This window comes from Chionomys nivalis, chromosome 7, assembly GCF_950005125.1.
Source record: "Chionomys nivalis chromosome 7, mChiNiv1.1, whole genome shotgun sequence".
NCBI classification, from domain to species: Eukaryota; Metazoa; Chordata; class Mammalia; order Rodentia; family Cricetidae; genus Chionomys; species Chionomys nivalis.
In genome coordinates, this window is record NC_080092.1 from 100,260,195 (window position 1) to 100,283,600 (window position 23,406).

Sequence of the window (23,406 nt, forward strand, 5' to 3'; positions counted from 1 at the left end):
CAGTGGTAGAGTCACCAAGAAGGTAAGTTTGTTTAGAATGTTTAGAATGGCACTTGAGGGTGCCATTGAGGGAGAAAGAAGAGCACACATATAGGAAAGACAAACTGAGAGAAGCATGCTAGCCCCGAAGAGACAGCCGTCGGAGGTGCTAGAAGTGGAAGACCAGGAGGAGCTTCTTGTCCCAGAGGACACTTGGTGTGCAGGACAAAGCATTGTGACAGGGAAGCCATTTCCAGAGTTGCTTGTGCAGCCTCCATGGGCTGTTAGCACAATGTAGGCAGTGTACTATTGCTAGGAAGTGTGACCATCTACACCAGGGGACGATTAAGTAAGGGACGCCTGGGGTTCCACTGTGACCACTCTCAATGCCTCTCAACTGACCCCCCTGGTCTGGCAAGGCTGCCCTGTGGTCTCGTCCTGAAATCCTTGGGTCCACATGCACCCCACTGTGATCACAGGACTCACGGGGTCTGCGGCTGTCACCCTAGTCATGACATGCTTGACTCCCTTTGTCCACCCTACCCAGGCCTCCAGCCACTGCTCTTCTCCCTTGCCCACATGGCTGGCTGTTGCAGAGAGATGGGAACCCCAAACTGCAAGTCAGAGTAAATCCTTCCTCCCCAGAATTGTTTCTTGTTAGATGTTTGGTCGTAGGGCTGACAGATGCAGCTGGTAACTGAGTAAAGAGGAAAGAGCGCAGGTTGGGTCCTCAGCTCCTGCAGTTCTGTGGGAAGCTGTGGGAAGCCACTCCAGCAGAGGGGAGGTCTGCCTACACGACAGGTAGGCCAGGCGCTCTGGTCAGCGTTGTTAACTGGGGCAGCCAGGGTGAGCCTGGATTCCTGGAACTGTGCACAGAGTGAACCCACACCCAGTCAGAACCGGGGCTGTGATATAGTACACACTACTAGAACTTTCCTTTGTGACCAAGGGCCAGCACTTCTCTGGGTGACCAAGTAACTCAGGAGGATGAACAGGACCATGCCAGTGAGGGTTCTTGTTGGTTTCTTGTCTCTGCACTCATGGGGAGACTGTTCTGTCGGGCTTTCCTCTCAGTTAAAACTGTAATAAGAAATCAATAGAATTATACTCAATTACATACCCAGGCCAAGATAAAAACCTGTCTTTGCATTCTCTTGTCTGTAGCCCCAGTCCACACTCCTGTCCTGTCCTGCTCTCCAGTCCTCCGAAAGTATGGGGGAGGGGCACCTGGCAAAGAGCCTTATGTAAGTGCAGCCAGCCTGCTCCCAGACACTGAGTCCCCATGTCCCCCAATTATGTAAGAGGATGTGTTTATGAAGCTGCATAAATCGGCCTGCAGTGTCTGAGCCCGAGTTCCAGAGACGAGTCCCAGGGCTGGCTGGACGCTGGAGCAGGGGGTGGGCATCCACCTGGTGGGTGTCAGGCAGAGCTCTCAGCTGAGCACAAGACATGTTGTCAAGGATATGCTGACCAGTGTCAGAGTAGTGCCCAGTGCCACGAGAGGTTGAGGATGGCCAAGCCTTTTTCAGTTAGTTTAGGGTCACCAACATAGCCCTTGCCTTCTGTGCCCAGGCCAGGTCCCAGCCATGAAGACAAGAGGATGGTGGGGCCTGGCCATCCTCACAGTCCAGGATATAAGACAAGTTGGCACCACCTGCCTCCTGGGGCAGCAGGTCCACAGCCAGGCCACCCGCCCCAGCCCTGCTGACTGGGCTTCTCTAACAAAGCACCTTTATCTGACCATGCCATCCCATCAGCTACCACAGGAACCCCAGCTGTCTGGAGCAAGCAGCTTGTATGTTAGGGATGGTCATAATGGAGTCGGGAAGCCCTGTAGGGGAGCGAGAGTTCTGCCGTCCTTTCCTCTTCTTTCTGAATAGGAACTTGTCACACTAGGCAGCTAGAGTAAGCCACGGTGCCCACTCACCTCCGCTTTTCTCTAGGCTTCCTGGGTGATTCTGCCAAAGACCCCCAAGCAGCCCTTCTTGGCTGAAAGGTGTTTGTCCCCATTGGCCTTGTGGTTCTTTCCTGCGAAGGCCTGGTGCAAGGCTGCTTCACTAACCCTGTGGGTGCCCTCTGTTCTCTCCCCAGGCAGGCCTGGGATCTTGCCGTGGACATTTGCCTGTCTCAGCTGCCAACCATCATCGAGGAGGGCACTGCCTTCAGGGTGAGTCCCCACTTCAGGGAGACCCCTCCGTAGAGGACCCTGTGACTCCATTGCAAACACCTGGGCTTCATGTAGCACCCAGAACTCTGGGTGTCAGGGATTTAGCTTTTCACCTATCTAGAAAAAATAGTACAGCTTCAGCTTACAGTTTTCAAGATGAGGTCAGCCAGGGGCCCAAGTTAGGTTTTAAAATGGTTGACCTTTTCAGGGAGAGGTGAGATTTGAGACAGGGTTCTCTGGCTGTCCTGGAACTAACTTAGACCAGGTTGGCCTTGAACTCAAAGAGATCCGCCTGCCTCTGCCTCCACCACTGCCTGGCCTGAACTTGCAATCTTAAGGAACAGCCACAATGTCCAAGTGATTGCATTAGTTACTGACTGCCCTGAGGCCATGGGGAGCTTTCTTTAGAGCGCTTCTTGGGCTCAAAAATAAATTAGCTGTAGGTATGAGGTGCTTCTGGTGAACTGAAAATGTAAATCTGACTTGTGGGAAATATCATAGGTCCTCACTTATCACTGTAGATGATTATGTACGGACTGTAAGAAGAGTGGGTATTCTCCTGGTGTGTGGCATGAGAGGGGATTTCCCTCATTTCTATCAGAGTCATACACTTGCTTTAACCTGGACTTTTGAAGGCTCTTTTACGCTGTGCGTTACAGTCACAAATTAGCTTTCTCCATTCGACTTCTCCCCTCCCCCATTAAGGAGCATGTTTCCTGCTGGAGCCTGTTCACAGGGATTAATCTAGGGGATTCCTGGTGCCTAGGGGTGTATCTCAGTCTCAGACCATGCAGGGGAAAGTTGAGCAACTGCATGGGCTGCTCCTGGTCCTCCTTGTGGCTTGTACAGTGGGTGACACTGCCCAGAGCCCTCTTAGCTTTGAGTTTTGCTTTGCGGAGCATTTGCTATGAGTGAAGCTCCAGGTCTGACTAAAGCCCTGTCCCTGACCTCAAGAACACAGGGCACAGCACCAGTTAGAAGTTAGGGACCTAGATTAGGGAATGCATAGGAATGCAGAAGTAAGTCAGACACATTCATGAAGCTATGATGACTTAAGGCCTGGGGTGGGGCTGTTGGGCTGTCAATAACACAGGGGCCACCTCACACTACTCAAGAGGCCGTTGGAGGGCTGGAGAAATGACTCAGAGGGTAAGAGCACTGGCTGCTCTTCCAGAGGTCCCAAGTTCAATTCCCAGCAACCATATGGTGGCTCACAACCATCTGTAATGAGACCTGGTGCCTTCCTTGCCAGCAGTACATTGTATGCTTAATAAATAAATCTTTTTTTTTAAAAAAAAAAAAAGAGGCCGTTGGACTTGAGGGCCAAGAGCCAGGCAGTGTTTCTGTGGGTCAGTGAGATAACCTCCCTGAGCTTTGGTTTCCTCATTTCAGTGTTGTTGCTTGAGGCAGGCTTCTCTGCCTAGCCCTGGTTATCCTAGAACTCACTATATAGACCATATTGGCACTGAATTCACAGAGACCTGCCTGACTCTGCCTCCTGAGTATTGGATTAAAGGCATGAATACCAACATACCCAGCTAGTTCCCTCTTTTTTAAAAGGGGATTCTGGAGAAACCCAATTCCAGGGGCTGTGTTTGATGGCTAAATGAATTAGCATTTTTACAGTGCTTAGGACAGAATCCACACATTTGTTAGGACCTCGTGTTCTTACAGAGAATACTGGCCACTGACAAGTGAGCAGTGTCTGTCACCTTCTGTCAGGTAAGCAGGGCTACGTCGAGGAGCCTGCTCTATAATCAAGCCTGGGCCCGTGGACGCACTAGCGCACTGCACTCTTGGTGTCTATAGGCTACACTGGCTCCCCGGATGTGCCCTGAGGTTGAAATGATGGGGCAAAGGTCTCTTTTGTCAATATTGTTGTTCTCTTTATTGCTTATTTGGGGAGAGGGAGATAACATTTTATTAGAGAAGCTTTTAAGCCTGGAGCAAAATTGGAAGGACTCCAAAGCCAGCAGCCGTGTTCCCTCCTCTGAGTTCTATGGTAGCTTTCATGGCAGCTGCCTCCCCCTCTTTTCCTTACCCTGCATGCAAACTGAAATAGCCCTAGTGCTTTCCCAGGAGGGACAGGGACTCTTAGTACTGCTGGATGTCTGGAAAACCCCATCAAAATGTCAGTCTTGCTGGACAGTTGTGGCACACACCTTTAATCCTGGTACTCAGGAAGCAAAGGTAGGTGGATCTCTAAGATCAAGGCCAATCTCGTCTACAGAGCAAGTTCCAGGATAGCCAGGGCTACACAGAGAAATCCTGTCTCAAAAACAAACAAAAATTAAACAAAGACTTAAGTGTTTTTGTCTTCAGATCCTGGCTTCCCTCTGCTTAGGAGCGGAGAACTGAGCTCCTAGGATAGCACATTGTGTTGTGTTCCTCTCAGACTGAGCGCTTCTGTTCTAAGGCCAGGTGTCTGCCAGGGTCTCACTACGTTACCTCTAACCTAGTGGATCAGTATACTGCATTAAGGGAACATTGGGTGTCAGGTGCAGGGGCAACTGACCTGGACCATGCTCGAGCTTTTTTATTTTAACTTTCCACCTCTTTGGCTGTACAGACTACATGTAGAAAGCCCTCTGTGTCGTAACACCAGTTTAACACTCTCATACCCAGCCCCCCGTATCCAGCAGTCACACGGCTCCTTCCCTCTGCAGCCACTCGCCTATCCGCTGCCATGCTCGAGTACTGCACGGCGTGTGCTCTTTGTGTTTGACTGCATCTGCTCAACAATGTCCTTTTGATACGCCTAACGGTGTCTGCTAGCTACAAAATGGTTTTCCATCCCATGGCCAGTGTGTTTGAGTGTCAGTCTGTGATCCTCACGGTCAGTGCTGGCTGGCCCAGGCCCAGCGACTGTGCAGCTTGAGACAAAGGGAAGCAAGTCATCCTGACCTGTCCATTTAAAGTACTGCTATTGTAAGATTTTACTTGTTTTTTTTATCATGTTAGACATGATATTTACCTTCACTTCTGGAATTTGGGGGCAAGTACTCTCCCAGTGTATCATCTAAATTTTGGGTTCACTACAAAAAACCCTCACTGACGATGTTCTGGTTACTGCCCACCCAAGTGTGTGCTTGGGCAGCCCAATGCTGTCTGCTGGGGTGCTCATAAGACAGGACCAAGCTGCATGTGGATTTAGTAGATGCTATTGGATAGCTGTCCACAGTGTCTTTGGCTCATAGCCCTTCTGCTGTGCAGGATCTGGCTCCAAGGGAATGGTGACATCACGTGTCCCCAGTGCTACCAGCACGGTTTCCTATTCTCTAGCAGACCTGTCTTTTATAAATCTTTCTGTTGCGCTAGAGTGGTTCTGTCCCTGTCCTTTGTCTCACTGTAAATATCTCTTATTCTGAAGACTGTATTTTCATGTTTTACTTTTTTTTCTTGTTGAGGAGACATCTTTTGTTAAGAAAATTACTATTTATTAAAATTTTATTGATGGTTAGGGTCTTTGTTGTGCTGTCTAAGGCCATCTTGACTTACCTGAGGCAAGCATCCCTGAATGCTGCTGTCCCCCTTCTAGAGCTTTGGGTTGTCCATGTGATGCCCAATCTGAGAGCCATCATGTTGAACCTGGTGACTGTGTCTGAGCTGCTTCTGGCTCCTCTGCTGTGTCCTCTCTCATTTTGTCCAGGCACCACAGTCACAGTTTTGATTCTGAGCATTTATTTAATTTATTTATTACAAATGTTGCCAAAGCTGCTAGTTTGTTCTCCCACCATGTCCTTTCCCCAATTTCCCCAATTCCTTTTGACCTTTTGTGTTTCCATGCCAATATTATAGTGACATTTCCTCAGAGAACCTGCAGGACTTTGGCTGAGGTGGAGAATACTGACATTTGTGTAACACTGAATCAGCACCACTAAATTCTGGGTTTTTTTTTTTCACCCTTTAGTCAGACTTTCTATTGTTGTAAAGAGATACCATGACTACAGCAGTTCTTATAAAGGCAACTTTCAAAATACAAAAATTTAACTGGGCTTAGCTTAGCATTTAGAGATTTAGTCCATTAGCATCATGGAGAGAAGTGTGGCAGCCCGCAGACAGACATGATGCTGGAGAAGGAACTGAGAATTCTGCATCTTAATCCAAGGACGACAGGAAGTGGTCTGAGTCACTGGGGGTAGCTTGAGCATATGAGACCTCAAAGCCTGCCCTCCCCAACAGTGATGTACTTCCTCTAACAATGCGGCACCTCCCACTAGCACTCAAGCACATGAGTCTGTGGGGCATACTTATTCACACCACCACAACTATGACAGTCGGCCTACAGTTCAGTGCACTCATCTTAAAACCTTGTTTTCAGACTGAAAGGAAACCTATTGCACACGTCTGTCCTCAGAATCAACCGTTATAAGTGATGAGTTTTAACTAGTAAGGAATTAAAACCCCATTCAAATTGGTGTTTATCAGGATAGGGAGCTAGAACAGGAAGAGGGTACCAGACAACAGGAAGCCTGGAATAGCAGCTGGAATAGAGATCCTTCTGCAGGCTCTAGTTTTTTTACAGGGATGGTAACTTTGACTACTGAGCAGATCACCATCAGCTCTCACTGAGCAGACTCAAGAGGCAAAGATACCCAGGCTCAGGTCATTAGCCCCATCAAAGGGAGAGCAGAGGAGGACAGTGGCCAGCCTGGTAACAGCAACCATACCGTAGTAAATCTGGCTGGATTAGCTCCTGTCAGTGAGCAGGACTCTGCAGCTCCTGGCTGACTTTCACTTTTGGTTCTGTGCTCATAGGGCCTATTTTAGACCTACAGCAGATCAGCTTGTTTGCCATTTATCCTGGAAGATGGGGCTTGCAGTTACAGCTATATGCCTTGCCTTGATCCCTCAGTCTTCCCTGGTTGTTCCCTTCTGGTCTGATAGCAAGGTCAGCTGAGAGGCTTGGCTCACATGCCTACTCTGAACCTCATGTGGGCCACCTGTGCAGCCCCCGTGTTTCCCCTTGGCTTTAGCCCGACAGCTAGCAGAGGTGTGCCTTTCTTCTCCGGTCAAGTTTAAGTGAAGGAGTTGGGGGTTGTTTGCTTGTTTGCTGGTTGTTTGTCTGTTTGTTTATAGAAAGAGTCTTGCTGTGTAACCCTGACAGACCTGGAGCTCACTGTGTAAAGCAGGCTGGTATCTCCTGCCTCTGCTTCCCCAATGCTGAGATCACAAGCACATGCCACCTCGCCTGGCTCCATCAAGAATTAGTGTCTCTTTGAAGCAGTCATTCCACCAGTGGACAGTGTGAAAAATCCATAAACATGGCCAACTGGAGGGGGGGGGTGTGATTCTCATTCCCAGGCGAGCACCAGGATCTTGGGTTTTAAAAATGGTTGGTGAATACTGCCTACTTGATAATGGAAACCACGTAGGGAGCTCCACTCCAGCTTCTTGTGTGAGCTGAGCTCACAGAGCCCCGTGCCTTCCTGAGCAGCAGGTGAGCCTAGGAACCTGGGTGCCCAGGCCCTGATGGAGTTGTCAGGGAAGCTGTGCTACAGGTTGGAGACAAAGCTACCTCCTCCAACTCCGGGGCTCACAGTTTCACCTCTGATGGGTGCTGCCAGCTCCCCCAGGGAAAAGAGAACGCCCCAAAGGGAAATGGTACCTGACAACAAGTCACTGCTGGATTTTGAGCTATGTCTGGCCCATGGAGAGCAGTTCTTTATGGCAGTGAGGTGATATGTAGAACGGAAGATTGTACTGGCTACTAGCCTCTTGCTTCCCAGTCTCTTCCAATCCTGTTGTACCCCGTCTTTCCCAGGCCACCCCTTTCCTGTGGGTTGCACGTCATTGCTGGTAACCCTAGTGTGGGAACAAAGAGACCTTGGTGACTCACTCCAGCCTCTCTAGTGGCCCTCATGACTCTGACTCCATCAGCTTCATGCTGGCCATGGTTAGGGCTGGGTCCTTGGTACTTATGCTGTGCCGCCTTTGCCCCTTTGCCTCCTCATCCCACACCCCTGCAGCTGTCCTTCGGCGGGGCCTGAGAAGCTACAACACAGCATAACTACATACATGTCCTCAGCTCCTTCTCCCTCACAGGTCTGTGTACACTCTCAGAAACAAGGGCAGAGGAGAGAGCACCAGCTTCTCACCTCCAGTCCAGCACGGCCTTGCAGCATGCCCTCCCCTTCGCTTCCCCTGCAGAGACAGCCCTCACACCGTGTCCCCCACTCGACTGTCCTTCTCCAGCAGCTTCCACCGTCCTCCCCCTCTACCTGCTTGTCCTGGTCTGCTCTTCCACCACATTCAACCCAAGTCTCTCCTTCCCTTTGCAGCCACCTCCTCCCACAGTGTGTCTGCACTGACTCCCTCTTCTCTGTCCTTTCTCCTGTCTTTTTTGTTCCGAGACAGTTGTTAATATTTAGGATGACCTCTGTGTCTCTGAAGGAAATCCTCAGGTGGATCATAGTCTTAGCCTTGCTTGACTCATCTCAGGTTCAACACTGCTGAGGGCATCACTGACCTGGCTCCCGAGCTCCACATGGTCTTCCTTTCTCCCCACGGCCATTCTCTTCACAGCTTTCTTGGCAGGTTCCACCTGTCTCCTTGACCTCTAAATGTTAGAAGCCCAATTCCATCCTGGGTCCCTTCTCTATAGCTCAACTTCCAAAAATAACCAGGCCAAACGTGGTGTTGCTCACCTGTAATTTCATCTCTCAGGAAGCTGAGGAGGGACAAGTGAGCTCCAGGCTAGTGTAGGCAGAGAGACCCTGTCTTTCAGAATAATAGTCACAGTAGCACTGTGATAAAGGAGCGGTGGTGCCAGAGAGGTGGCTCAGTGTCACGATGCCCAGTGTTCTTGCAGATAGCATGTACGGCTCTTGGAGAAGACTTGGGGCCAATTCCTAAGGCCAGCATTGGGTGGCTCACAGCCGCCTGTAACTGGAGCTCAGGAGATCCAGTGACCTCCATAGGTACCAGCGTTCACATGAACACACATACAGACACATGCGTAATTAAAAAATCTTTTAAAAAGAAATGAAGAGCCGGGCAGTGGTGGCGCATGCCTTTAATCCCAGCACTTGGGAGGCAGAGGCAGGCGAATCTCTGTGAGTTCGAGACCAGCCTGGTCTACAAGAGCTAGTTCCAGGACAGGCTCCAAAAACCACAGAGAAACCCTGTCTCGAAAAACCAAAAAAAAAAAAAAAAGAAATGAAATCTGTGCCAATAGCTATAGAGTCATCTCTCTGACTAAGGGGCAACTACTCGTGTGTCTTTGCTCAGGGGTGTGGTAGACAACACACACATTGTGTACCCAGGGTTCCTCTCGTCACCAGCTCCCCACTTACTGACAGGATCATGTCATCCAAGTGCTCAGGCCACAAGACCCAGACTTCCTTTCTCCTGTCCAGGCCGTGACAAAGCCTGTAAGACCTGCTCCCACCAGCTCTGCCCCTCATGGTCACTGCCTTGTCAGGACTGAGAGGTGAAGGTGGTGTAAGGAAACCGGCCTCACTAACCAGCTCTTTGCTTCTCCTACAGCACAGCCCGTTCTTTGCTGAGCAGCTGACAGCATTCCAGGTGTGGCTCACGATGGGTGTGGAGAACAGAAGCCCCCCAGAGCAGCTGCCCATTGTCCTACAGGTCAGTCACTTCCCACAGGCCTAGACTGTCTGAGGCATCTGTCCTGTGTGCATCCTAGGCACAAGAGGGTCTGGGCAGTAGCGGTCCCCCCCACCCCCCCGCCCCAAGGGGACTGTGCTTCAGTCAGATGGCCCATCAGTGCCTCACGTCTGATCTGAAGTCAGTAGATGCTTACTTACTCCCGGTGGCCTTTTCTTGGCAAAGCCATTGAATTCCCTTCTTCCTCTCCCAATTAAATATAAACTGGGATAGATCACCATGCCCCCCACCTCCTGCTTACAAGTCAGGAATTGATGAAATGCTGCTGCCAACGAACTTCGCTTTGGGGCAGGCTCTTGGCATCACTACCTTCTTCTGTTTGGAAGGACATGAGATACGAATTTGTCCTGTGAGAGATGGGTGAGGCCACCAAGCAAATCCTAACTGGGCCACAGCACTCATTCTCCTGACCAGCACCAAAGCCTCACAGACGGGTCAGGTGCCATCAGCCTTCCCGTGATGGGGACCCATAAGAAGCAGTACCTTCTAGGTGTGTCTGTCATTCACGTGCTGACTGGTCTGGTTGTGGGGAACCCATTTACTGCTTGCTGACTTTTGGTTACTAAAATGGCATGGGATAGGAATATGAATAGTGGATTTGTCATCACAGGTGGGTAGATAACAGGTCACCAAGTTTGTGTTTGTGAGAGAAACTGGTGAGCTGGGTTGTGACTAAGAAAAGCCAGACCAGACACCGAGGACTTGTGACTTACTGTGATTCCAGAAAATACTAGTTATCACGTAGCAGGGGAGGGGCAGCTCTGTCAGAGCTGTGGAAGTCATGAGAGGGTACCGGCTTGGAAGGGTAGGGAACCTGGAGGGATAGAGGCCAGGCTGCCCTCCAGATGGGAGGGACAGACCTTGCCAAGGGCCACTGATAGGGCCATCACTCTCCAGAGCTCTTACCAAATTACTTCCCTCTATAAAACACGCCGTGGGTCTGATTTCCACCTGTCCAAGAACATTGGTCTTGCTTCCTTCCAAGAAGGGCTTGTGCTTGCTCATTAGGGCTGCTAACCACATTGTGATGGACGACCATCCATCTTCACTGCCATAGAACACAGTGAACCTTCCTGCCCAGAGTCTCTACCATAGGGCAGCCAGCCTAACAGCCTCCGTGGCTCACATACCCCTTCTAGAGCCCCAGGAATCCGAGCTGGCAAGAAAGAGGCAAGACAGAAGAGTACACGTACATGTAAAATGGTAACCATGGTCTGTTCCTGCTGAAGTAGGGACCTTGAAAGAATGACATGGGTCAAACTGGAAGGAGTTGTATTGTTACTTCTTTTCTGACATTATGAAAATAATTATCACTGCTCCTTTTATGTATGTCTAGATTAGTTTTAAGACTGTCCTGGGATTGCAAAGTGATCTTTAAGCTATAGCAAATGTTTTCCAAACAGAGAAACAACAGCAACAGTCGCAGGACAAAGCCTCGATCGCTGAGGAGCCCACCTAATGCCAGGAAATGGCAGCAGTGCTGGGGACTCCTCTCAGGTCACCGGGGTCACCACACGGTTCTCACTGTGGCAGCAGAGCAGAGCAGAGTTGTCCTCCCCACAGCAGGCTGCAGTGCTTTGGGGTCTGGCAAACAGTCCTTTTGTAAATGGCTCTATCGACTCACTCCATTTACAGCCCACACTCTCTCAGGAAAGGGGAGACCTCTAGAGCCCATCTGATGCCAGGCATGGAGAAATGGCTGCGGGAAGAGCATTAGCATTGTTCATGTGGTCGTTAGGAAGATGGAAGCAGTGGGTCCTCCACCAGGTGCGTGGCTCTGTCTCCCCGGCCAGGCCCAGCCAGACTCGGGGAGCCTGATGAACAGAGCTAGGAAAGGAAAAGAAAAAAGGTAAAGGCTAGGAGTCACAAGGGAGTTCCAGCTCCATGAGGCCCACCCTGGCCTCACTCTTGGTTACTCTCCTTGCTTTGCCCTGAAAACCTTTATTTTTCCAGAGCTAGAACTGGCTTTTCACAAGCTATCTTCCAGCGCCTTGGCAGGGCTAGAGACATCAGGAAGGGAGAAAGTGTCATGATCCTGCATGGATTCTCTTCAGGTGCCTGCCCATAAAGCCAGAGTGAATCTCTCCCCCCAGCAGCTGAGAGGCATTAGCTGATGGTGTGCAGGAGCGCCGAGAGGTTCCATCAGGCTGTTGAGAAACGGTAGCATGGACCTGGGCCTCACCCACTGGCCTTGGCATCCTTTCTGCCTTTTAACAATGAAATCAACAGAAAGGAGAGAATTTCTTTTAACTGCTACTTCCTCCAAATTGGCACAACTGACATCTATGGCTACTGTCAGCTTTCAAAAAGCAGTCCCAAAGTGTGGGCCTTTCTGATTGTGTTGTGGCCCTGCGAGAGACCCCCCCATGACTACCATCCCTGCCTCGGTAGGTGGGCCGAGGCACCCAGACAGAAGAAAGAAATTCAGCATTAAATAAGAAAGGCAAGAGTGAATTCATGGGGCAGAGTTACTCTCTTACATGGCTGCTACAAAATCCTGAGCATTTCACCCAGAGTGTGTTTGCCGCCGGTGCATCTTATGTCAAACACAGGACATGCGGGCTGTGTCAGGAGCCAAGCTTCTGCTGTATGTTGTCTGCCCCCTACTGGAGGGAGGTCCTTGTCTCCCAGAGCCTCAGTTTCTCTTCATGTCTCAGGCACCATGAAGCAAACGCGGTCACCTTGACAGACCCTGTTCTACCTGGAGTTCTTGCAGGCACATTTGCCCTTTGGGCCCACTTGCCACAGATGGACAGGAACCCAGGACCTGCTCCGTCTCTGTCATTTGTGATAGTGTAAAACAGGAGTTTGGTTCTTGGATATTTTTTAATTTTTAAGAGAAGGTTTATTTATTTTATGTGCCGGGGTGTTTTACCAGCATGCATGTCTATGTAACATGCACACTGCCCACAGAGACCAGAAGAGGCTGTCAGATCTTTTGGAACTGGAGTTACAGATGGTTGTGAACCACCATGTAGGTTCTTGGAATTGAAACCAGGTCTTCTGCAAGAACAGGTGGTGCTCTTAACTGCCAAGCCAAATCTTTAGTGCCCCCCACCAACACCCTTTCTAATTTTTTGAAGTACAAATGCACATCCTAAAAAGCCAGTCATTTATATTCTTAAAATAATTTTAATTCATGTTGGACCTCAGCTTTTTAAAGCTATAAGTCAATAAAAGAAACAAGAAATGTGTATTTGAGGGAGAAAAGCAAAGTAGTATTTGACATTGTTCCCATAGTCTCCAGTGATGATTCTCATTGTCACATAAGATGACAGTGGACAGTGTTGCCCATGAGCAGTCACTGTTAGTGGGCTTTGGTCCTGAGGGTGGTTTTGACCTTGTACTGAGCATTAATAAATCAGAGCAAAGAGATGTCGGGTGCTTCACCAGTGGGTACCACGGTGCTGCCTCTTAGAAGACAGAGGTAGTTAGCCAAGGGCACTATGGTAATGTCATGCAGATGTTATAACCTATAATTTTACTTCTCAGATTTATCCTCAGGAGAAAAAAATTGTGAAACTGTGCAAAGATTGCAGATTAGGGTATTGTCACAGCATTGTGATAGCTAGCATTGGGGGAACTGTTCTAACAAGCTGGACATTTATACAGAGGATGTGCTGTGCTGCCCTCGGGAGAGACACCGCCGTGGGCATCTCAGGATGGGGCGCCATCCTCACCACACATCATCACTTGAGAAAGGAAGTAGGAACAGAATGTGCCTCCTGGTTCAGACTCACCCCGGCAAGGGTGTGCATAGAGAACAGTGCCCCGGGTGCTGGTCCTGTTGAACACAGTGGACCGTGCAGGCAGCATATTTTACATGGGTAATGAAGAAGTGTTTTTACAGCCTGTCTAAAGCATGAACTACACGGCAGCATCTGAAGAAAGAACCATCAGACATCGGGAAGTTGTCTTGTCAGAGACCCCTCCTGGGCTGCCCGCTCACACTGGAGCTTTCTTAGAGGTGGTAATCGGTGTCATTTTGTTATGGTTCAATATCTCTCTTGCTTTTTCAGGTGCTACTAAGCCAGGTGCACCGGCTGAGGGCCTTGGACTTGTTGGGACGCTTTTTGGACTTGGGTCCCTGGGCGGTGAGCTTGGTACGTGCTTTCTGCCTTACCTGGGGGAGGGAGGCAAAGATTAGGCCCCATGAGATACTCTGTAAACTCCAAACCAGAACCAGCAAAAGTCATGTGAGCCTGGGTGAGCACCTCTCTCCCTGGTGCTTTGGGGCTTTTGCCATTGGTCCCCATCATTGTTGGACTTTCCAGAAGCCAGGAGCCACAGGCAGGGGGGCATGTACCCTCCATAGCCTTTTTCCTCCCATGAAGCCCACACCCTCACATTGTCTGAAGGTGATTTAGGTACAGTTCTGAACCATTCTTTGCTGTGAAATAATCCCTTTGTCACTGTGAAGAATTGTCGCTGTGATTGGTTTAATAAACAAGCTGACTGGCCAATAGATGAACAGGATAAGGTTAGGCAGGGGAGCCAGAATGGGAGAATGCCAGGAGGAAGAAGGGCAGAGTCAGGATGGAGAATGAGTTAGATACACAAAATGGAATAGAGATAAAAGCCGTGAGCCTCAGGGCAGCACATAGATTAATAGAAATGGGTTAAGTTGTAAGAGCTAGTTAGTAACAAGCCTGAGCTGTCGGCCAAGCATCTGTAATCAATATAAAGCCTCTGTGTGGTTATTTGGGAGCAGGTGGTCAGGACAGGAAACTTCCACCTACAATTCTTCTGGGTCCTCATTCTGCAAAACTGAAGTAGAACCAAATAGTGATCCATGTTTCCAACAAATAAGCCATAAGGAAACCAAAGAGAGCTGGGGGAGCGTACAGACCAAAAGAGCTTTAGAGCCTTCAGCCTTCTGCAGTGGGGAGAGCTTATTGGGCTGTTTTTGCAAGTAAAGGTTTAGGACTAAAAGGATGTCTCCGTGGGTAAAGTGCCTGTGAGCAAGCATGAGGACCTGAGTTCAGATACACAGCACCTATGGAAAAGCTGGTGCAGAGGCAGGTGGATGGTCCCTGGAAATCATTGGTGGCCAGTCTACCCTTAACAGCAGGCTCCATGTTTAGTACAAAACCATCTCAGAAAATAAGGGGAGGTGGTAGAGGAAAACTCCCCAATACAACCTCTGTTTGGCTTGCTCTGCGCACAAAAAAAGTGTTCCAGCATACAAATGTACACACACACTTACAATAAATTAAATAAATGAAGTTTAAACCAATACTCATAGAACAACTAGACATTTCATATGAATTGGTTATCTTACGTTATGAACAGTAGCTGCCCACTGTAAGTGGCACACAGTGAAGTCGCCTATGAAAGGTCTGCTGCAGAGTGCTATGGGGTAAACAGGTTAGCAGCTTCACGTTTTCATTAATTAGATATTGTCAACAGAGTGATGGATTGCAGGCTAACAGTGAGGGAGGAAGGGGAAGAGCCTAAAAATAGGAAGAACAATATTTGAAGAAGGAAGTCTAAAATTGAATGGAAGAATTCAACAGTGGTTCCTCCAAGCTTGGTCCTAAAGGGGGGGGGGGGGTGCAGGAATGCTTGCAACCTGAGGAGTGAAGTGAGGCAAACCAGTGTCACTCGAAAGAGATCACTGGGCTGTGCTGACGCTGTCTTTTACCTCCAGGCCCTGTCGGTGGGCATCTTCCCCTATGTGCTGAAGCTGCTCCAGAGTTCAGCCCGAGAGCTGCGGCCACTCCTTGTCTTCATCTGGGCCAAAATCCTCGCTGTGGACAGTGTGAGTAACTTCCACTCAGCCCCAAGGGTAGGAAGCAGGGCTCTGCCTGTGGACCTTGAGTTACCTCAGCTGAGAGACTCCAGGTCTAGGTGGGGCCAGCCATGCCTGTGCTCCCTCCTGTTCTTCCAGACTGCACGCCTTCAGTCTGTGACTGTCCTCCTCTCGTGCTCTCCCCACCAGAACCTGCCCACGTCTCTGCCAGCTGCTCAGTCGCTTGTCTGTCTTCTGTGTGTCCCTGTCACCTGCACTCTGACCGTACCTGGACCATTCTTCAGCCCCTTTCCTGTGTTTCTGACAACGGCAGCAAATGGCCCTGGGCCCAAACCTGCCTCCTCATCACAGCCCTGTCCTGCCACGGTCTTCTTTCCTTGTTTTTAACGTACTAGCACTGGCCTCAAAGCTCAGCCCACCACTATCCTGTCTGTACCCATCCTGCCCGTAGCCTTGGATCGACCATTAATGGTCCTTTCTTTACAGGTGACTTCCCAGTCCCAACACTTTCCAGTTGTATCATCCACAGTTCCTTACAAACCCTGGCCCTGCAGCCATTTGTCTTCTCCACAAAAATTTGGTGGGGCCTATTCCCAGAGCTTTGTGCTAAGGTCTGTAGGTGACAAAGAAGTTAGCAGTCCCTATCCTTGACCTCAGAAGACTCACTACACTTCGGGGACACAGGCACAGACAGCTTTAAAAAAGAAAACATTGTGGGGCCAAAGTTGCACCATATAGGAGTGGGAGTCACTGACAATGAGCGTGACATGAAGCGGTCAGTCAGCCCAGGCATTCTGCATGTGACAGAGGACTGGAGGCCGACACATCGAGCAAGCAAGGGGCAGTAGAAAGGGCAGAGGACTGTGGGGAGGCAGAGGACGAGGCGGTGGGGCGGAGAACTCTGGTGTGTGAAGTAGCTATAGGAAGACGGCATGGGGAAGAAGGTCCTCCCTGAAGGAGAGGGTTTGAGCTGGGTGCAGAGGATGGGCCATGAGGAGAACCCATTCCCTGCTCCACCAGCAGCCAAGAAAGGCAGCGTCTCATCCAGACCCTCCAGTCTGCCTAGCAGTAGAGCTGTAGCAGAAGACCGGCTACCCTGAGCACTCGGGATTCGTCCCAGCTCGTGGCCATGGCCTGTGAGGTCCTTGGGTGCAGATGTGGAGCAGTTGCAGGTACCTAGGCAGAGCCTGTGGGAACTCCTCCAGATATGCTGGCATCAAAGACAAGCGCCACCCTCTGCAGGGTTGAGGATGTCTGGGGAAGGCCTTCATGGTTTCAGAAGGTACACACTGTGGTTCCCAGATGAGATCAGAACCAGCTTGGCAGGGACCATGGAAAACAAATGGTGCTGATATGTGTTCAGGCTGCTTGAGGGGCTAGCTGGCGAGGAGGGAGGCAAAGAGGCATTAACTGTCATCAACTTTTGCTTATCTGCTTGCTTTTGAGATGGCCTAGAACAGATCTGTGGGTCAAGACCCCTTTGGGGGGAGGGGTTGAAAGACCCTTTCACAGGGTCACCTGGGACCACCAGAAAACGCAGGTATTTACATTATGATTCATAACAATAGCAAAATTACAGTTATGAAGTAGCAACAGAAATAATTTTATGGTTGGGGTCACCACAACATGAGGAACTGTGTTAAAGGGTCGCAGCCTTAGGAAGACTGAGAACACTGCTCTAGAAGAATCAAGTCTGTTTGTAGCTTGATTCCAGCTGACTTCTATGCCTATCGTCATGGGTGTGTGCATGTGTGAAACACTCACAAGGACTGTGTAGGGACAACCGTGTTCCTACCTCAGTCTCATGAAACGGATGGGACTCTGCAGCTCAGAACGGAAAACACGGGAGTGAGTGTGTCGTGTGGAAAACACAGCAGTGAGTGTGACATATTTCTGACTTGTGACAGGCAGAATGGTGGCCTGGGTCTGGATCTGATTGTGAGACAACAAAGTTACTGCAGGTCAGGGAAGGGAGGTCCTGGTTTGCAATGTCACAGGCTGTTCTTCTTCCTCTGAGCCCATGGAGAATAGAGCAGGTGGCCAAGGACAACCTGGACTTCCTGATCTCCTGCTGTCTCCCAGGTGCAGAATTATAGGTGTATGCAGTGATGGGAATAGAGCCCCCCACCCCCGAAGGGGGATCCTGCACACAAGGAAAGCCAAAAGCCAGCCTTCCACCAGCTGCGCCACATCCCTAGCCTCTCCTCAGGGGCTCTTTATTCCTGATCACCAAAGCTGAGACCTGGGCTCCTCCTTGTTCTGCTCCGCCGAGGCCCACTGTCCACCTTCCACCCTGAACCTTGTTCAGCCATATTCTTTGTACCACTTTTCCCCGCCAACAGCTGCCTGGAGACTAAGTGCCACATCCGACACTGTGCCCACTGGCCGTCCTGCCAGCATGCCACTCCACACAGTCACTTCGTCTCGTCACTCCCTTGGCCCAGGCGTTTCTTTTTTTTTTTTTTTTTTTTTTTTTTTAGTTTTTGGTTTTTTCGAGACAGGGTTTCTCTGTGGTTTTGGAGCCTGTCCTGGAACTAGCTCTTGTAGACCAGGCTGGTCTCGAACTCACAGAGATCCGCCTGCCTCTGCCTCCCGAGTGCTGGGATTAAAGGCGTGCGCCACCACCGCCTGGTGGCCCAGGCATTTCTAACGACAGATACCCGGGCCCCTTCCAGCCCCTCCCACACTCAGCTTCAGACTCAGCTAAGCACTGTTCTGGCCCTGATGCTTGTCTTCCTGCGGAGCTCATGGTTCCTGCGGAGCTCATGGTTAGCGTCTGTGTGGCGCCAGGCTGTATGTGGGTTTTGTTTTTTTTTTTTTTTTTTGTTTGTTTTTTTTTTTTTTGATTTTCAAAACAGGGTTTCTCTGTAGCTTTTGGTTCCTGTCCTGGAACTAGCTCTTCTAGACCAGGCTGGCCTCGAACTCCCAGAGATCTGCCTGCCTCTGCCTCCCGAGTGCTGGGATTAAAGGCGGCGTGCGCCACCACCGCCCGGCTTTGGGCATATTTTTTTTTTAAGGAAAGCACATTTGCTTCTCTCACAGCCCATCCTCTATTGCCTGTTCTCTGTGTGGCTGAGCCTTGGATTTTACTGGCGTTTGCTCCCTCACCTTGTGCAGCCAACGGTGGTTACTTATCAGTTCTGAGATGTTACTGTAGGCTCTTGGACTATCTCCACAGACACCAGCCAGCCTAGCCAGGACCCGAGTGTCCTACTGAGCAGCTGCCATGCTGTTGCTGAGTCATGCCTCCTGCCTTGGCTCCTCCAGGCGTGGCTGGTGGGTGTGCTCCTGTGTGCTCTATAATACCCCGATATTACCTGTCTCAACCACATAGTCACCATTCTGTCTACATGGTAGCTTGGCCCCGGCGCTGGGTGTAGGAGTTAAAGGGCTGAGGTGAATCCTGCTGCCCGTTTGTTCAAGCACCCCCTCCTCACTCCCCTGGGACATCCACCTCCAGCGCCGGGACCAGGACCTGAAAAGCTCCTTCATGATTTCAGTGAAAAGGGGTCCCTCAGAGAGCAGCTTGATAAACCGGAAGCTTGCCTTTGTGGCTCACAGAGCCCATACTTTGTGACCATTTCTCTTTTACCTGTATTCCGGTGCACTGAAGGGCCAAGTGACATAAACAGAGGAACTCCCTTTGAAATGCCTTCCGTTTGACCCCATGATCTTCATCTCTATGTCAGCATGCTTAGCATTGGCAGTACTTGGTGGAAAGGCTCCTGAGAGTCTGCCATGGAGCAAAGCCAGAGCAAAGCAGCAAGGGCAGAAATGGTCACAGAGTGTGGGTCTGTCACTGTGGGCAGACTCCGAGATGTGGAGAGTTGTCCTCTTCTAGCCACACATTCTGCTAGTGCTGCATGAACTCCTGTGGACCAGTTTAGTTGTAATGGTTACCAGTTTGGGGTTTTGGGTTCGTTTTCAGTATTTTTGTGCCTACGTTTGAAGTCTTAGAAGAGTCAGATCTGAAAGCTGGTAGCATTTTCTCAACAGTGCTTCCCATGATATGGTCACTGAAGTTACAGTTGGCCACCATGCTCCAGTGGGTGGCGAACGGTGTTTCCAGTGTTGCCGCTACTCTCAGTTCCTATTTATCTCCTGGGCACAGTGCTTTCTTTGCCCCAGAGGCTGCACTTGGCTGTGAGCACGAACACTACAGCATTTTGAGCAGACGCACAGCCTTGATTCACATTTGTACCATGCTGACGGCTGTGTGCGTGGTACCAGACTTAGCTGGAAAGGCCCTTCCTGCAATGTTCTCGTCAGCTTGTTGCACCTGTTTATCTAACAACAGTCGCCTGGCTGAGGAAAGTTTCCTCCTCTTCCCTTCTTCAAATGACCTTGGCCATAATTCCCAGAGACAAAAATCCCACAAGGGCTTAAGCAGCCACTCCCCTCCTCACGTCTGGCCTTGCTATCTAATGGCCTCCCTGCTCAAGTGGCACCTGCTACCTGCCAAGCTCAAAGTACCCCAGCTAATTCCAAGTTTGCCGCTGTGAGGGTCCATAGGCCATAGCACTCTACAGATGACGTGACCTATGGGCCGTCAGTACATAATAGTCCCCAGGTGAGATGCCCTGTGGTCTGTAACACATAGTACTCTACAGGTGAGATGACCTGTGGCCTATAACACATGGCATTCCACAGATAGGGTATCCTATGTTTTCTGGCATTTTTGGAGAGAAGGATAATGCCTACTCAGGCTGGACTCTGCTAAAAGCACATGAGGAGTCTTCTCTCTGTAGTGGCCGCGGAACACTGCTGTGTGGCACTCCCCTAGAGAGCCCAAGCACATCCAGCCCCTATGGTGGGTTTGGAGCTCAAAGATGGCTCCACTTCAAAAAGACCCAAATTTTCTGTTCCCAGCACCTGTTAAATAGCTCACAACCACCTGTAGCTCCAGCTCCAAGGGATCACGTACACTCCTCTGGCCTCCCAATACATATGACAATTGTATGTGTGCACACAGACACAAATAATAAAAATCTTGGGGAAAAAAAGAAAAAAGTGTGGGCAGAAGAAAAGCAGGTGATCCTATGAAGAACAATATAAAGAGTTATGTTCCATTTGAACATATATTGCAGGGACCCCACAGGGACAGCTGGCTCAGAGTCTCTCCCTATGCCTTGTTATGCTACCTTTAACACTGTTGTCAAATGACCAGGCAGGTGACAAACCAGGAAATAAGACCTATAATGAGAAGAAAGTCGATCCGTGGAAATGTGTTCAAAGCTGTTGCAGATGTCAGGCCTGGCAGACAAGCACAATAGGACAGAGGCGGGTATCGGCTCCACACATGAGAACAGTCACCAGGCAAAGGTCTGGATGTGAGACACGGGAAACTCTGGGGTGGTCAGCGGTGAGTTCAGTCTCACAGGAGAAAGCGGTGATGGGAAGGGAAAGTTCATGGAGCCGTGCAGCAGCCACAGAAGGTTCCACTTGTCGTCTTTGACCCTTTGAGGGCATAGAAATATTTGAAAAAGTAATGACTGAAAGTTTTTTCATTTCCAGTGAAAACTGTAAACCACAGATCAGTCAGCTCGGCACACCCCCACCTCGGGGAAATGACCCAATGGCTGCAAGAGGGCAGCCGGTGGGCAGAGCCTGGGGCCATAGCACACCTCGGGCCAAGGTGGGCCGCTGGAAAAAGCTGGCCCTGGGCAACATCCTCTGAGCTCTGAAGAAAACTGGTGTCTGGAGGATGGAGGCAACCAGAGATGGAAGGGCACACTGAGAGGATCCCTGGCCACCAGACTGGAGCACAGGACAGTGCGAGGGAGGCCCAGGGGGAGCGCCGCATGGACGGCTGGGGTTTCCTTCCCTTGATATTGAGATCTCATTCAGAGAGATAGTCGTCTGAGCATTCCTAACAGGTGTATCCTGGAAATTACAGCTGCCGGGAGCAGAACTCCTGGTAACTCCCTTGGTTGGGAGCCCTCCTGCTTGGTTCTCACACTTTGAAGTAAAGGTGTTTAACTGGGCTCTCCCAAAAGAAACATTCTGTAAATAACCTTTAGGTTATTTACACCACAAGGATTAAAGACATCTATCTTATTAGGGTTACTATTGCTGTGCTGGAACACCATGACCAAAAGTAAGATGTGGGAGAAAGGGTTTACTTGGCTTACCGCCTGCATCAGTGAAGGAGGGTAGGCCAAGAAGTCAAGCAGGGCAGGAACCTGGAGGCAGGAACCGATGCAGAGGCCATGGAGAGGCACTGCCTACTGACTTACTCATCATGGCTTGCTCAGCCTGCTTTCTAAGGAGCCCAGGACCATCAAATTAGGGATGGCCCTCCCCCATCAATCACTAATTACGAAAAATGCCCTACAGGCTTGCCCACAGCTGATCTTATGGAAGTATTTCCATAATTGAGGTTCCCTCCTCTCAGATGACTTTAGCTTGTGTCAAGTTGACATAAAACTATCCAACACGAGAGCCCAGGGAAGATAATATGAATATGAGATCTTATGCACACATACTGATACCAAGAAAGTAAGGGAGGAGAATGACCAGACACTCAAGAAAAGGTGAGCTGTGCTAGATCAGTAGCTCAGGCATGCACAGGCTAAACACCACAGTTAAAGCAAGGAGAAATGCATGGCTGAATCTGATTGGCAGCTTAATTGGATTAAGAAATGCCTAGAGCCAGGAGTGGTGGCAGACAATGTTAATCCCTCCACTTGAAAGGCAGAGGCAGGGAGATCTTTATCTATATACACAGTTCCAGAACAGCCAGTGCCTTCCCGAACAACAAAACACCCAGGACAATGGTGAGGCTCATCTTTGACTGTATCTTCAAACATATTTCTAAAACGGAGTAACTGGAGGAGAAAAACCTTCCCTTAATGTGGGTTGCAGTGTGATCTAGAGGAGTTCCAACAAAGAGAAGGATGAGGAGAAAGCCAGCTGAGCTCTCTTTCCTTTCTTCAAACAGCCAGCCCTCCCCTCCATAGTGGGCTGCCCTGGCTCTTCCTCCCTTAGGCTCACCGCACAGCAGTAAAAAAGGAAACCAATGCAGGAGGTTCCAGACTAGGTTAGAAGTAAGGAGAGCTACGTGCTGCCTACAAGAGAGTAGATTTCCAATAGGTTGGAAGTCACAGCTAGGAAAGGCTATGCCAGGCTGCCACGGAGCCACAGAAGGCTGCTGGGCAGGGTCATAGCCAGTGTTGCGTGGTCAAGAAAGTCTCTAATACCAAAGCAGAGCCCATGGAGAGAACATATGGGGTAGGAGTGTAGCTCCCTATCAGAGCCAGAATTACATTGGAGGCTTGAGTGTTGACTCAGTGGTGAACAGAATAAGTAGAAGAAAGGAATCAGGAAGTGGAGAAAGATGGAACGCTGTCCGCTGATCCCCAACTAGGGTGTGCCTTCTCCAGTGACAGACCCCATCCCAGGCTGAGCACACTGTAGCCAGTTAGACATTAGATGACACAGTGTGCTCTTAGCTGCCGTGGGTGGTGCTCTAAATCAGTGTGTGTGTGTGTGCATATGTGTGTGTGCAAGCATGCAGAGGCCAGATGTCGACTTCAGGTGTTTTTTTTTCTGTCGCTGCCATCGCTCACTAACCCGGAAGCTCACCAATTGGCTGTACTAGCTGTCCAGCAAGCCCTAGGATCCTCCTCACACACACACCCGTGTGGTGTGTGCTGGGATCACACATGCACAGTGTCACACCCAGATCCTCGTGTGAGTGCTGGGGCCTGAATTCGGGTCCCCGTGCCCATGTGGTAGCTAGCACTCTATTAAGCTGTCATCTCCAAATAAACATTAAAGTAGAAAATGTGTACAATAAACGTGTAATATATATATTATAATATATATTGTAAGTAATACACTTGCCTAGTTTTATAAATATGTATAATTTAATGTGATA

At 49.9% G+C, this 23,406-nt stretch overlaps 1 protein-coding gene across 2 annotated transcripts in view; it reads left to right on the plus strand.

Moving 5' to 3' along the window:
* Positions 1-23,406, plus strand: part of Rptor (regulatory associated protein of MTOR complex 1) — a 301,243-nt gene that overhangs the window by 216,092 nt on the left and 61,745 nt on the right. For both annotated transcript variants that reach the window (XM_057774578.1, XM_057774579.1), the window contains exons 10-13: positions 2,071-2,146; positions 9,635-9,736; positions 13,795-13,878; positions 15,426-15,536. In XM_057774578.1, the coding sequence (XP_057630561.1) occupies positions 2,071-2,146; positions 9,635-9,736; positions 13,795-13,878; positions 15,426-15,536 (373 nt within the window). The remainder of the gene's footprint in view (positions 1-2,070; positions 2,147-9,634; positions 9,737-13,794; positions 13,879-15,425; positions 15,537-23,406) is intronic.